This window comes from Sylvia atricapilla, chromosome 7 (assembly GCF_009819655.1).
Source record: "Sylvia atricapilla isolate bSylAtr1 chromosome 7, bSylAtr1.pri, whole genome shotgun sequence".
Taxonomy (NCBI): domain Eukaryota; kingdom Metazoa; phylum Chordata; class Aves; order Passeriformes; family Sylviidae; genus Sylvia; species Sylvia atricapilla.
The window spans coordinates 32,771,354-32,787,682 of record NC_089146.1 but is presented as its reverse complement, the minus strand read 5'-3'; the positions used below and the strand labels follow the sequence as shown (position 1 = coordinate 32,787,682).

Below are 16,329 nucleotides of genomic sequence, written 5' to 3'. Positions count from 1 at the left end.
AAACCTGATAACTTCAGACACTTCAACTCATTCTTCCTTGCATTTCTCAAAATACATGATCTGGTTTTAAAGTCTTTGAACGAAATGTAAACACTAGAAAACTCATTGTTGAAGTATGTGAAGAATAAAGAACCCTGCACTAATATAGTGCATAATGATGCTGTGTCAAACTTGTCATTTACAGTAAATGTCACAATTTCCTTGGGATTGTCATGCCTTTTTTTTTAAACTAATTCCTTTTGATGTCTGTAGATTCTCTTTCTTTTTTTGTTATTCCCATTGTTCAACAGGAAGGGATGTAGTTTCTGGTCTCTTCAGAAAAGTTGCACAAGATCCAAGTTTTTTACCCCATTTATTTATTTTTTTTAACAAAGAGGTGGCAAAATTTTCAGCTTGCAATACTTCTGTTCTGCCCAGGATATTATACATCAGGAGATTCCTCAAAAAACTGAGAAGTCGGAGAGTTCCAAAAAAGAAAGCAGTTAAGGCAGTCGATGTCTACATTTGGATTTCTTGTTTATGTTACATATCAATGTCTCCATCATAGGCCAGGGTTAGAGGCTTCTGCTGTGGTGGAGGGCTTTGATGCTGCTTCGTTTTTTTGCTGCAAGAAAAGCATTTCAAAAGACAAAATTACCAACTGTAACAAGCTCAGAAACATCATCAGCCCCCAAACTTCAATTGAAAAAAAAAAAAATCGACTTTCCACATTCAGTGGCTCCTGAATGCTGTCACTGGGAGGCACCACATGGCCCCTGTGGTGTGGTGAGGACACACAGCCTGCCAGGAAGGGGCAGCCAGCTGTGCTCCCCATTTGCAGAGGAAATAAAGCACATTCATCTCCAGTCTCTTCTCACATCTGACAAAACAAGGAACACCTCACAGAAAAATTGGAACATGAGCTGTCTGGGAGTGGGATAGTCTCGTTTTTCTTTGGCATGGTATTGAAGCAACAATAATTATTACTGAGAAACGCGTTTTCTCAGCAGCCTCCACGTGATGGAGAAGTGTGTAATGTTATTTAAAAAATCCTCTGTACCCTCTGCTGTGAAGCCAAAGAGAAATGGAGCTACATGGCTTGGAAAATAAGCAGCTCCTAAGGTGTTATTTGAGCTTTTAACCTGAGAGAGAACGAGAGAAAGACTAAGAGAGTGAAAGGGAATAAACTGTTGGATGGAAGCGGGCAGTGATGCTGTCAGGCCACGACTCTCTGGTTGCCTGCCCTGATTGCTCAGGGTTTGGGCCAGCTTGCACCATCTATGTTTGTAAGTTTAGGCCAAATCCTTGGGAATTGCAGGACACCTGGATGCCTCCCACTTCTCCCCTTTCTGTCCTCCAGAGGCATCAGTGGCAGTGCCTCTCCAAATCCCCAGAGCAGGGAGGGCAAGGCGAGTTCTCTCACCTCCCCTGCCCGTGCCAGGCTGTGCTGGAGGAGGGCAGACAGCCCTCATCCCTGGAAAACCCAACAGCCTGGAGGGGCAGACCTGGTACCCTGTCCTTAACAATGGCTGATAAGAGCAGCTTTAGACACAGAACATGTTTTCAACTGATCTATTCACTGCAAAAACCTATTTAGGGATTTTCTGAGCTGGAGTGAACAGGCAAAAAACCACAATTAACACCAAGAGACCCAATCTCCCACGAACTCTTTTGCCATCTCTGAATCCATTTATCTTTCTGGAATGCACAGCCCTGGCAGCAGCAAGCTCACAAGGTAATAATGCACTGTGTGAAAAATAATATCTTATGTTTATTTTAAAAGACCATTTCATCAGAAGCCTCCTACTTCTTTTATTGTGGGAGATAAAAATTCCATAGCACCCTTTTCTCCCCCATTCATGATTTCATAGATCTCTATTGTATTCCCACATCAAACATCATTTTTCAACTGAATGTCCCTATTCTATTTAGTCCTTCCTTGAGCAGAAGCCAGCTCCTTGTTCCAATCACTCTCCTTGCCTTTCTTCAGTTTTACTTTATCTTTTTTTGAAGAATACAATAAAACCCCTTTCTAATCCCAGAAGAAGTCTGAATAAATATAAGGGCCTATTGATAACCAAAAATAATTCTTTCCCTGAATTGGCCACCAAACTTGTTCACAATAATGGCTGTTAACATTCACAATTTGGAGAGTTTTAATTACTCTGAGATAGGGGCCAAAAGAAGGCACTACCAAAGGAAGGTAGTCGAACCTCCATCCTTTCCTGGAGCCTTGAGCATTAAATTCCTGCACCGCAGTGTTGTGATGTATTTTGGATTGTTTGAATAAAAGCAAACTGGCTTTTATTTAAGGACAGAACACCTGCCATACTCACCACATCAGGTAGGATGTAAAAATCAGGAAAACGATGATGAGGAACCCTCCAGCTGATACTCCATATACCCATATCTTTAGTTTACCATCTGTTGGAGGACAAGGAAAAAGGACAGAGGTAGAAGAGGAGAGAATAAAAAACTTTACTCTAAAATACACAAAGTTTTAACAGATCAATTAAAGAGAAATTAGTACCATCATTGATGGGGAACACAGCAGAGACTGGCTGGGAGTAATTCATAAACCCCAGACTTTTGATAGCAAGGAAGATTTCTGAAAAAAGCCCTAATTTTAAAGACAAAATTTTAATGGAAAGGGGCAGAGGCACAGGGTGATTTGGGTACATTCCCTCCAGAGTCCAGTGGCTGCTGTGGCAGAGGCAGTTCCATGCTGAGCTGACCCAGACAGGACAGGCAACACCTGATGTGTTCAGCTGAGGGCTAAGAAGGGGTGGGATTGTTCTCCATAAAGACCTGGGGGTGAGCTGGGGTAAACACCAGCAAACACGAGTGGAAAAGCTGCTTAGAACTGGGAAACACTTGGGCAACAAATAGGAATAAATTCAGCTTAGAATAAAAACAAGAATAGGCTTTGTAACAGTAAGAGGGATAAAGCTGGGAAAGAGCTTTCTGGCTGGGCCACAGGAGCAGCAGACAAAACTGGCTTCAAGACAAGGAAAGGCTGTGGATTGGGCTTTTTGGGCTGCAGTGACCCAGGACCCCTGCAGGAACCCCTCCATGCACATCTGGGCTTGAGTCTGTTCCAACATTCCCTTGACTCAGAACACTTCACACGGACAGGTCCTTAATTACAAGCTTTGCATTAATAATAACAGCAATTTTTGGAAGATCAATATTTCTGCTCCTCGCTCTGTTTCTGGCTGGACAAGCTTTCCTTGTAGGGAGCAGCTTTGGTACTTTTCCACACAGCAGCAGTCTGAGCTGATTCACATCAACAGAGCTGCAAATACACTCTGGAGGCAGGAACAGGAACCTGTGCTGTGCCCACAGACACGGTTTGACAGAGGCCATTTCAAATTCAGTCAAGTGAGAGGGACAATCACTGAGCCTGCTTTTCATTTTATGTTTGAATGACAAATTTTTTCAAAGGGAAACACATTTAATCAGATCTCTTTCTTTCTCATTTTTCTTCCAGACTTTAAGGAAAAGCTGAGTACCTCTCTCAGATTTTTTTCTGCTCCTCAAAACACTTGCAGACTATCTCCCATGTGAGAAGAGCTCTGTTCATCAGGCCTGGCTTGGTTTGTTTGAGTTATTTTGCTGAAGTCTAGGTAGGAAATTTGTTGCCCTCTCATCTGGAGATGGCCAAGAAATATTTAGCAATCCTGCAAAGGGGCTGTCACAGCCCCATGAAGGCAGCTCTGGTCTCCAACCCCAGCAGAAAGGCACTGGACCATGTCATCTGACAATTTAAACAGCGCTATTTAAGTTGCCTCTCAAGTTGAAGAAAAGGTTTTGTACCTGAACTCTGGCCTCTCAGAGTGTGGTTAAGAAAAACACAGCCTAATTTGAAATCAGTTCTGTGCACTCCTGTAGAGTGTTTAGAAGAACAAAAACGTCAGCCTCGTTAAATCAAAATAAAATTAGTGTTCCAAACAGAAAATGGGAAGGGAAATCACAGATTAGCTGGAGAAGGCACAGGTACTTTCACTGACCAGCACAATGTCAAGGACTGTGATGCTGCAGGGTGTTAAATGCCATCCATACAGGCAGCTCTCACCACAGACCTGCTATCTACAGCAGAACGGGGAGGTAATTCTGGTTTCCTGGCTCAGCCAGCAGCGACCACTGCAAATCCCCAGACTCCTGAGCCTGAGAGCCCCTTTGAGGGAGCAATGACACATTTTGCCGTGAAGTTAGACAAAGGGGAGTGATTTGAAGAGCCCCAGCCTTGAGCTGGGCTCTGAAGAGCACAGACAGATTGAAGAGTTAACTGCAGGATGCCACAGGGTTGGTGATACACGTAGCACACATGGAGCACCTTTATTCCTTTCCATATATTGTTTTGATAACGTTTCTGCCCTAAAATTAAGCAACACCATGTTCTGTAGAAGTGCCTCAGTCACTATTTCTGTTGCACACCTTGGGTGAGAGCTGGCTCACAGGTGCTGCACTGAGCTAATGCCCTCCAGAAGCTTTTAGTGCTGCAGACTCAAATGCTGATGTAAAAAGAGAGAAGTGCAGCATCCACCTACACCTCCCTCCCTTTTTCTAACCCCATCAAGGTACCAGCTGAAGAGATGACACCCAAGTAAGACAACCTACGGAGGGACAGGGATGTTGACAAAAAGGCAATTAACCCCAAACCTGTGACTCAAACTGCTGGTGAACTGCGTGGGTGAACTGGATGAAGGGTTCGATCAAAAAGCAGCCAACTTTAAAAGGCTTTGGACTGAGCTCTATAAGCCCAGAGACTGTCAACGCAAAGGTTAACCACTGTCTGCAAATCAAATATGTAAATGTAACATTCAAAGTGTGATCACATATATCAGACAGAATTATGGCTCCCTGAATCCCCTAACAGAACCTTTCGCTGCATGTTTTCTAAAGTCTCGTGTTCATTAGGAACTAATTGCAAACAAATGCAGTGTCAGGTACCTGAAGAGGGGGAAGATCTGCACTGCCAGTATTTCATAAGATGAGGAGAACAGATGTATTTCAGTAAAACCTGATGTGCCTGACATGTTTGCTTCCCATTTTTAAAGTCCTATTTGCATTTCAGAAATTTGTTTTGAATGAATTAATCTTCAAACCAACAGTCTAAATGGCAATCAGATATTAGAGCAATGGACCAGTCTGGGCACACGCAGTCTGAGGTTCCAACTGGGAAGGGTTTTATGCTATGGATGTCAAAGATCCACCTGGGATGAGCTGCCTGGGCACAGCAGCTTGTCTGCCTTTGTGGAATGCTTTTAATGTTGTAACTTCAACCTTCAAGACTAAACTGTAGACTTTCTGCCCTGTTCTTTTCATAGATTTTTGAAATATGGCAAGAAACAACCAATGTTTTCTTTAATTAAATCTTAAGCACTTTCTGCTCTGAAACTTCTGAAGCGCTAGTGATCAATATCTTTCCTAGTCCAAACATATTACTTCTAGAAACATCATCAGATAATAGTTCTAAACATCCCCCCAAATCACATATGAGCATATTTTTTGCAAAACATTATTGCTTCATTCTGTCTTTGCTATCTCTCAACATAAGAGATTGTGATTTCTCTGTACAGGCACAAAGGCATGAAAGAGCTCACGAGCTGGAAACTGGGAGGTTGCTCTGCAGCTCCCAGACACAATCTCTGATGTTATCACCTGCAAAGCTTGTACCCTTCTTCCACAGAAACCTCCTAAAGACAATCCATTCCATTCATATTAAAGTTTTTTTCACCTGGATTAAAAGGTTGAATAGACCATCCTTTGAAAATGTCATGCATTTTGGAGTTGACAGGTTTATTTTTTCCGGCAATGGTCTTAACATCAGCTTTCTTATCTTCTAAACCCGGTACCTTCACGCAGTAATCCAGGAAGCCATTTGATCTCATTACTTCTGTATATCCCCGCTCACAGCCGCAGACTCCTCTCTGGGAGATAAAAGGGAGTTCAGCATTAAACCAAACAGTGCCCTCTCACAGAACAGTGCACGCTGCAGGGAAAGCCTGAACAAACTGCAAGGTATAGCCTGCACACGCAAATTCACCATCACCAAACCAAACCAGCCAGGAACTGGTGCCTGCAAGTCCGTTTCAGTTCAAAAAAGCCCAAATATATTTGGGAAATTGGTTGAAAAAGAGTCAGTAATTACAGGGAAGTCCAACATATGAACACTTTCATCCCAAAAGGCTTAACAACAGGAATCTGTGGCAAAGTCCTCTCATCAGTAACAATTTTCCCACTGACCCCGCTGGGCAATAGAACATCCAAACCAAAACCAATCCCCCTTCAGACCCAATTCCTCCTCACGTTTCCACTCCAGTATTTCAAAGGGCTATCTAAAATGAAACTTTCTTATGACCAAATATCCATTACCCTGGATCAGACTAAGCAGTTTCTTCAAGAGGTTTTTTAGAAGTCTGTGGTTTGCTAAATAGATACTCAGTTTTCTGAATTTCTATTTTAAAATGGATTTTAAATATCGTATTCCTTTGCTAATTGTCTTTAATCTATAATGTCTGTCTGCAGGTCTGATACTCTAGATCTGAACAGGTGACTGATGCCCCTTTAGCTCCTCTTTTACAGAAGTTTTAAACAGTCCCTTTTCTAAAGAACAGTACAACAGCACTCAAAATTAAACCAAAAAGTTTAATTTGAAAATTAAACCCAAACTCCCTCCACAGAACAAACCCAAACTTGCAACACCACATAAATACTCCATTACTCGTTAGTGCAGGTTCCCTTTCAGGATGAAATTCCCACAACATCCTCGAGGTGGTACCACGGACAAACGAAACTATTTTCTAGGTCCTGGAACGCAATCTAAGATGCAATCTAACTGATTAAATCTCGAGGAGTTGATTTCCCAGCCCCGTTCTGCAGCGAGCAGTTACCTGTGTGCAGTAGGAGAAGGGTTTTCTGCATGCCGGGCTGCAGTGCTGGACTTCGGCAGGTTTAGTCCGAAGAGGACACCCTCCTGGAAAAGAGAATGCTGAGTGCTTTCAAGGGCATGCTTCAAAATGTTTTTGCCTTAGATCACCACAGTGTAAGAAGTGCTTGCCTGCTTATTTTATATAGTTAAATACTAGTCTATTAAGCACATTAGCATAATATCTGTAGGCATCGCATTAATTAATTTGCGTTAACAAGGCAGGGAATTATTATCATACCCATCTTGTTAATGGAGAACAGAGATATACAGATTTAAGCAATTTGCCACTGGCCACATAGGAAGTTGGGGACAGAATATGGAATTAGATGCAGATCTTCTGTGTCCTCATTAATGGCTTATCTACATAAAAAGACCTAATCCACATAACGCCCTTGCCCATCCTCACTTGGGAAAGCCTGTGCTTCTATAGGAATAAAAACATGTTAATGAGTTCTTAAATACTTGGCAACCTTTGCACATAAGACTTTTGTTATTATCCTAACCAGACATTATAAATAGAACTAGACATGAACATCTGCATTTTTCGTTTCTGCTCTCTCCTCATTTACCCTGTGCATATTGAAAGAGATCCCATGGATATGGATATGCAGCCCTACTGCCTTTGTCAATCTCTCACGGAGCTTCAAAGTTCTGACCATGAATCTCCTTTTTCATCCTGCACAGGCAGAATTTGTAGGTCACGGCAACAGCAGGAATCTCACAGTTTGAGTGATTTGAGACTCCTGTGTTTTGAAAAGCAGAGGAGGTACAGAAGATGGGGTCTCTACCGTGTGTGATGTTCTCTTCTGCTCTTCACAGCCACAGGAGGGTTGAACTGAGGGCTGTGCAAGCCACCCCAGGCAGCCCTTTGGTATGTGTGCACTCATTTCTTCCCACGACCATCCTGACACCAAGGGCAATCAGCCTAAATACTCCTGTGCAATGCATCTGTGATGTTGATCTGACAGCAGCGCTGCTGAGCTCCCACCTGTCCTTCCCACGCACAAAAAATCCAAACTGAAATCCTGGAAGAGCCAGGAAGGATGCCCAACTCCCTGTGAGCAGCAGATGCAGCAGCAGCAAAGGCTCTGTGGAGACATTTCATTCCCAGGAGTGCCAGGCCAATTGGGGACGTACCTGTGACGTTCACTCCGTCCGAGCGCTGGCACCACACCGTGCGCACGTTGTCCCGCCAAGGGCTGCTCTGCCACACGTACTCGTAACACCTCCCTCCTGCAACATCAACAGCAGTCACCCTTCACCTTGCAGCAAGCCCAGAACTAACTCCTGCAGGGCGGGAAGCTACCTGAGCAAGGCCGAGTCTCCACGTCCTGTCCGGAGCAGCTGTCCCGGCTCTCTGCAGACGGCACCAGGAACGCCCTGGATCGAGACTGGCGCCCGCTCGTCTCAAAGCTCCTGCCACTGATGCAGGTGAGCTCACACGAGCTCCACTCTGACCACTGTGTCAGGTGGCAGTCGCCTGCACGTTGAAACAAGAAATCACAGGTTTTCAAAAACCCTTAAAGGGTAAGGATAAGGCCAACCTAAGCATACAACAGCTTTCATAGTGAAATATCCCTAGGATATCTCTCAGTAGTACACAATATTTGGGTTTTTCTGCTTCATGGGGTATCTCATTTTCTCAAAAAACAAAGGAAGACTTTCTCAGGTGGTCCAGAAACAGCAGACTGAGCATTTACCTGATCTGCTGAAGCACAGATTTGTACTACAAGGCCTGACAGTACTCAGAGCTACAGGAGCATGTCCACCTCAGACAGCTACCACAGGCAGAAAATTCACTGTGACCTTCCAAAGCCTTTACCTGGGCAAGGCACAGAGCAGGGTAACTGCAGCACACTTTCTTTCGATGGCAGCTCACCACATAATGCATTTTCCACTGGCTTGGATGCAGCAGAAACTGATGCATCATGCACTACACACGTGAGGTTACGGACTTGCAATCCATCTCCACACTGTCCACCCTATGGAATGATGAAAGGGAACAGAGGCACACATCAACGACATTAGCAGATGACAGAAGAAACACAGTTGATTCTGTATGAAAAGTCTTCAAAGATACAAATTTGGTCTGCAACAGTATCCCCAGTGATGAGAAGACAGATGGAGATGTCCTCTGTACACCTCTTCACAGAAGCTCAGGGGAAGGGCCACACATGAAACTGTGTCATTATCAAAGGTATGGAAGAGGATACATTCATAAAGCATTAATACTACCTTTGAGGTCTGCCTTTCATGCCTTTTATTCAAATTAATGAATTTACTGGTTCTTAAGTAATGGCAAGTTAGATAACCACAGACATTTTGGGGTCCTCTTAAGAAGCCAAGAGCAAGGCTTGCCCATAAGGAACAGACATTTCTTCTACCCTCCTTTGATGATGCAGCCCAAGAAGAGGACTTGCATGATTTAAACCCTGCAACAGCAAAAATCCTTACTCTGGGCTGTGTCATGTTCTAAAGGACTGACCAGATTTGGAGCAGACAGAGATGACAAACTCATGTCTCACACACACTACCAAAACACCAACCCAAGTCAGCCATCACCTGTCAGCACTAAACTCCATTTGACCAAGAAAACAGAGGCTCCATCTGAGCCACTTCATGCTCATCATCCCAGTCCTGAAATACCCAGGCACACACCCAACTACTGAAGATGACATCCTTTAGTGGAAAATCAATATTCCTTGGCAAAAGTTATGATCAAGGACTGAGGATGCTCTAAGAGATGAAGCACTGAGGCTATTTCTGGAGGGTGGAATTGTTTCATTCTCATCAGACGAAGAGCTGAGATGCTGCTGAGGTGCCTCGTGCCTGCATGATGCCTCATGAGCGCGCGCCTGAAGCCTCGTGGAAGCAGCACTTCAGAAAAATTCAGTAAACAAAACTCAAGAAGAAGGAAGAAACATTGCCTTTATATAACCAAGGGAAATGCTCCTTCAGATTTCTTGGCAGTGGATTCTTTTAAAATAATGGACTTCATCTGCAGAACAGAATGGCTCCTACTGAGTGCATTCATCCAACAGCAGGTTTGCTAGCAGGAATCTCGAGCATGCCTCTCCTGCACACACCTGGCAGCTTTTTCATTCTCTCCTTTCCTTCTGCTGCAGATCCACAATATAATGGAACTAAGAGCATAACTAGCTAGATTGAGAGCAGCTGCTAATCTAAAGCATCTTAAAGAAGTATAGATTTACTATATGTAGCCAGATTCCAAGTGTTTAACACAGTGTTTCACTTTAGTCAGTGTGTAACTTGCTGTTCTAAATTACTGTTTCACTGCTGAAACTCCTGTTGTGGTCTGAGATTAACGGTGTGTGAAAAACTCGTGCAGCTGTCCACTGGGTTAGAGTGCTTAGAAATGGCTGGTGGGAACAGAAGATGAAGGAAGAATATTCTTGGGGGAAACGGGCACTAATCAAACTGTAGTATTTCTAGTTCCAAGTGACTCAAAGAATGACTAGATGACTGGAAAAGACAAGAAGAGTTTTCAAAAATATACTTCTACAAAGAGTATATATAATTATTATATATGTATCAATATATAAATAATAAGAACAACACTGAGAAATAAATAGGTCAAAACAATATTTTTTTTTCAGAACAGTTTCCACTATAAAAGGTCACAGGCAACACTCTTCATTTTTTTATCACACTATATTGGAGCTACATTCATATTTTCTAATGTCTAGATTAAAAAACAAACAAACAAACAAAACCCCAAAAACTCCAAACAAACAAACAAAAAAAAAACCAGACCAAAAACGTAAGAATTTTTGAAACGATCCCAAAGAGGAAGATTTGCACTTTAACAGTGGCTCCCACTCTCTTTCAAGACCATCATCAGAATGGGTTTTTCCAATCAATTGAACACACTTAAAATGTCACCCTGTCACTTGCAGTAGAAGATGCCTTTTGGTATATTTGAAAAGGTCTTAAGCAATGCAGGAGCACAGTATTAACGTCCTTATCAGCTTCAAAATTATTCATGTCCCAAAAATTATACATTTGAAGATCTAATTAACAGGTGTGGAACCAGAGGAAGTTTGTGCCAGCTATGGCACACTGAGGGTGCAGGGAATAGCTGCTAATCAGAGGAGCACTGCCAAGGAAACCATCACATATTCAAAACTCAGGGGATCAATTCCTCATTGTAAATGCTCTTCTTTGGAAGGTGTGATCCTCTGAGGTTTGCCTAGAACCAAGATTTGCCTCTTGAGTCATGATCTCCTTGCTGGAAATATGTGGGAATTTGACTTCTACAAGGGATTCCTGCCATTTGTCTGCAAAAATTTCCATGCTGACCCTACTGAGGATGCAGAACCCATGCTGGGTTTCCTAAATACAGGATGTATGTGCCCCTCCAGCAGCACCTGTGTGGAGCCTCCACCTCTCACCCTGCTGGGAAAATAAGGAGAAGGTTTAAGTCTCCTGTGTTGGGCAGTCAGGAATCTCTGGAATTCAGTAACACACTCAATGTAAGGCAGCATCTCCACGAGCCTTCCCTCCCATCACATCTGCTACTTCCCACATTTAACACTCTAATAAGACAGGAGGTAACAGCCCTAATGAGATGCTTCACCCAGATGTGCCTTCAAGGAAAAGTTCTCCCTTTTTGGTTTTTACTGGAGTTCATGTGTTCACAATTATTTCAGGTAAAGAGTTGATTGGGCAATGCCTTCACAGGTTGATGAGCATTTAATCAGGTAAAAGTCTCTCTAATGAGGGAGTGTTGCATGATCACATTTAAGGGAGTGCTTTTAAAACCGTTAGAAAGGAAAGGTTCTTAGTCTTTAGGAATGTCAGCCAGCTCGTGTTTGATAAGGCCTGGCTATTCCACTTATATGCCCTTAATGGAAAAATTATGAACAATGTCAGACATTGCTAATTTTTTTTTTCATTTTTTAAGCTCATCAGGGTAAACCACTTCAACTTTAGGAGGAAAATTATTAACATCCTGTAACCCTTTAAAATTGGATGCACTGACCAGTTGCTAAGTCCTGCACCCCTCTGAATGCAGGGGAAATGCCCCAGGCTGCCACAGGTGTGCCTGGGATGTGTGCAGTTACTTGGGGAGCAACACGCTGATTTCCACACTGTGACAATCAGCAACACAGAGCACTTAGCAGGCTCTACTCCTAACCACGAGGACACCTCTAATTATTCACATGAAGTCAATTTAGCATAAAATAGTCCTCCTGCAACTAGGATTTGCAGTCTCAGTCATAATACGAGGAAAAAGTATTTTAGCCTTATAATTAATTGTCCCATTTCTATTATTACAGGAAGACACTCTCACACTATGCATTCTGGCCTTACCATAGGAAGCTTTACCTTATTTCACAAAGCATCCTTGAAAACAGGACTTCTGAAAGCTTTTTTTAGAACGTAGGCTTAAGCTTCTTTTCCGGTAAAGCACAGGAATAAATCACCCTGTATTTATGAACTACATTTAATTCCTAAGCACCTCATTAAAGAGAAGTGAACATGAATAGAATGGCTTCTCTCCAAAACAAAGCAAAGGGGAGAGAAACTGCTCCGTGGTAATTGAAGGAGAGAAGCAGGCTCTAACTCACTGAATGCAGGGATGGTATCTGGGTTACAGAACGCTGTGATTACTCGCTCTGAGCTGAAATTTAGCTGGGTTTGGGATGGGCACACTTTAATCTGCACAATGTGTTATTTATCTGGAGTAAGCCACAGCCTTAATTCAGCTTCCCTACTAATTGTTCTAGCAGCTGTGTTAGCTCCTATGGTTGCAGGTCTCTTCCCTGATGTTTAACAGAATCTGCTTATGTTAGCTGGATAAAATATCAGCTGATGCTATCATTTTGTTCTTTTTATGTTATACATACGTTATATACGTTTTATATGTGCTGAGTACAGCACATACAAGGACCACAATCACATCACTAGTTGCAATGAGTTGTTGATTAGAGAAAATACAAATATACTTCTGTTTCTCTCATCTCGGACCGTCACAATCCAGATTTCATTTGTGAAAATTCTGGGCATCTATTGTGCCACTCACATATTCACTACACGTCCCTCCACCACACTGAGAAACCACGTGGGTATTGAAGGCACTGGAAGAGCAGAAATCACAAGGGACGAGTGTCTTTATGTGCATTATTGGCTTCAATCTCCTACACGATATGATGTGGAGAAAGCAGCCACAGATCTGGCACAGGTCTTGTCCCCTGGGACCAGACAGGGCTCGTTTCCACCACACTTCTACCTCCATCTCACCAAAGCCAGATTTAAGCACGTTGATAAACCTCACTGTGAAAGATTCACCTCTGCTTAAACTGGGTTACCAACTAATACGTTTTAATATTGGAAATGTGATCTAACAGATAAGGAGAGAAGAAAAAGCACGGAGGGGAAGAAAAAGTCAATTCAAGCTTGATGGAAGTCACTGCCAGTGAAAAAATGATGGTCCCAGTGCTGAGCAGAGGTGGCAGACATAAGGACAGCACAGAGGAACTGAATCCAGACATTTTTAGATCATTAAAAAGATAGCCAGGGCAAGGAGAAAGTAGAAATCAGCCCTTCATACAATAACTCACACTATTGTAGTGGAGACCTGGGGGGGAAGACCTGCTACACAGTCCTTCAAAAAAACAGGAAATAAAAAATGATAAGAAAAAGGCTAAGCTGCCTTGATATCTAGTGTATCTGTTTTCTTGTTAGAGTTATTTTATGTAATTATATTACAGGTCACCACGACTATGCCCAGTCGAACACATTCACTCCATAAATCCCCTACAGTAATTCTATGAGCTCACAGTACCTGAACCCGTATCACTTGTGGTGTTTGGCTGCTGATGGCTGGAAGATGAGGGGCAGGGGTTCACTGCTCCTGAACTTCCCCCTCTTCCCTACAGACCTCCCCCAGCCACAGAGACACCTCCAGCCCACGACCAGCAATTAATCCCACAACGTGACGATGGATTTTGCCGTTGACCCCAGGCATGGGGCAGCTCTGGAGAGGCTGGAGAAGCCCTACCTGGATGGTGCAGGGAGACCAGGGCCCCAGCAGCCAGCTGTAGCAGGGTTTCACCGGGCAGCTCCTGTGCTGAGTGAGCTGCTCTGGGCAGGGTCTGCCCTCGCCCGCCGCCCGCAGCACCACGGAGCGCCCACGCACCATCTGGCCTAGGACACACAGCCCGGCAGAGATCCAGCCAGAGAGACAGACAGAGAGAGAAAGAAAGAAAGAAAAGACAGATTTTATAATTTATCAGCATTCCTAGTTCATTTCCCGGCGCTAAAATCTGTTAAAAAAAAAAAAAAAAAGGCAATTAATTGGGAAGATTGTTTGGATAATAGGGATGCGATTGCTAAGTCTAAGAAATGCAGTCACTAATATTTTCAAGCACACTTTTTAAACACGGTTTTGTATGTTTTCCAAATATAGTATTTGTTTATGCAACACATTTAAATACTTGACTAGATCGTGATTATTAAATATGACAGAAAAATAATTCCTATGGCAGCAGCATTTCTACCACTACACATTCAATATGTTTCCAAAGATTTTTAACAAATGAAATTTTCTTTTTATGAGCAATTATGTGGACCTAATTTGAAAACTGCAAACACTGTAGTGGTTATTACCGTCCATAACCACTTCTACCATTTCCATTAAAAACCTATTTATTATTGGTGAAAACTTCTTCAGCCACTGAATGGAAAAAGCAATTATGGTACTACTTTTGAACTAATAAAACTGAATATATTCATTAAAGTTACAGCAATTCCATTTCTGCCTCCTTTGCTGTCCATTTATGTCCAGGAATGTTTTCACTCAAAATGTTTCAATTAGAATTCCACCTCCAATTAAAAAGGAAAGGGGAAAAGAAAAAGAAAGCCCTTATGCAGTGGGATGCAGGAGATTGTGCTGGGGATAAAATTTTTGCTCTGTCTTTCAAAATGTGTGGACTTGAGTTAAAAACAGAAAGGTCTGGGCAGTAAGGGCAGACAAATATAACAAGGCAGAGGCGAGTGGTAATTGCTAAGCCAGTGCAAAGGAAGAGATAAGGTGTTGTGGTGGAGCTCTCCCTTTTGGATCACCGCCCTTCAGCTGCTTTTGTGAGCAGAGGGGAGTCTGGTGGGGGAGCAAACACCCTGCAAAACAGAGAGGCTGCAGTACCCAGCCAGATCCCTCTCCCAGCTATTTATGCACGTAATTTTTAATTAAGGATACTGCAGGTGTAAGGCACATCTCTGATATCTGTCATCACGACTATCCACAGAGCAAGGTTTCCAAAAACATTTTAGCAAATAAAAATTAAAAGCAGATGCACCTGGAAAAGGCACTGATGGACACCTCAGAAAGCTCTCTTACCTTCATTCCCTTGCTCTGACCCACTGAATTCTGTTTTTAAACCCATTAAAACCAATTTTAAGACTTCTTCCTTCTCCAGTTTTAATCCCCTAGAATTGGGCAGTTTGTAACAGAAGTGATGATAAAAGCTGCCTCCCACATGACTGCATTCAGCCATCACAGAATCAGATACATTAGGAGGTGCAAAAAACTCCTGCCAGCTGAGAGGAAAGGAAGATGGAAAGGAAAAAGGAAAGGAAAAAGGAAAGAAAAAAGGAAAGGAGAAGGAAGAGAGGGATGGGAGTGGGAGAGGAAGGGAACGGGAACGGGAACGGGAACGGAAAAGGAAAAGGAAAAGGAAAAGGAAAAGGAAAAGGAAAAGGAAAAGGAAAAGGAAAAGGAAAACTACTGTGGTTCACTGGGCAATCAGAGCAAGGAAAGAGAAATCTTCCAGCCTGCTGTTGGATGAACCCACAACAGCTCTCCCCACCTCAACTGGCCAAAATTAGCTGTTCCCTCATCTCCAGCCAGAGACCGAATTTGTCAAATTTGTCTTAATGCTGACTGCTGAGTATTGGTGAGCAGTAGAAAAGGCTCTTTGGGGAACAGTGGGAAGCCTGTGGCTGCAGGGCTCTGGGGCACTCTGCCAGGCACCAGCTCCCTGCATGGAGCTCAGGAAAAGGAGATCTCCTAAGGTTAAAAGATCCAATTTCATTAGGAGGGACTTGAAAGCCTGAAGCATTCATCAAGCTATTTTAGTTAACGAAATAATTTCCTTTCGTACACTCTGTTTAACGTGTTTCTAGCAATATGTAAATGGGAAGATCATTGAACAGAAAGAGGAATTAACAACCTTTCTTTCCATTTTGGTTTCCTATAGTTGGTTATCCAAACTATTGAAACTCACCACAGTGCAAAGCAGTCAGCTGGGGCTTGACTCAGTCTCACTTTCTTTTAACATGGTGAATTAGTAACCGAAGAAAGAAAATCCATTGAAACCTTTCTTTGCACAATGATTGCAGTGAGTTTCTTAAGGCTCTAATTTTTTTTTTTACTCCAAAACATTATTTAGGTG

At 42.9% G+C, this 16,329-nt stretch overlaps 1 protein-coding gene across 1 annotated transcript in view; it reads right to left on the bottom strand.

Annotated features, from left to right (window-relative positions):
- Positions 1-253: 253 nt before the first annotated feature.
- The window catches only part of THSD7B (thrombospondin type 1 domain containing 7B), a 243,242-nt gene continuing 227,166 nt past the window's right edge, over positions 254-16,329 (bottom strand). Inside the window, exons 20-27 of the mRNA XM_066323167.1 lie at positions 13,938-14,083; positions 8,736-8,895; positions 8,220-8,393; positions 8,051-8,146; positions 6,876-6,958; positions 5,720-5,912; positions 2,316-2,403; positions 254-604 (exon numbers count right to left, since the gene is read on the bottom strand). Of these exons, the coding sequence (XP_066179264.1) occupies positions 523-604; positions 2,316-2,403; positions 5,720-5,912; positions 6,876-6,958; positions 8,051-8,146; positions 8,220-8,393; positions 8,736-8,895; positions 13,938-14,083 (1,022 nt within the window). The 3' untranslated portion in view covers positions 254-522. The remainder of the gene's footprint in view (positions 605-2,315; positions 2,404-5,719; positions 5,913-6,875; positions 6,959-8,050; positions 8,147-8,219; positions 8,394-8,735; positions 8,896-13,937; positions 14,084-16,329) is intronic.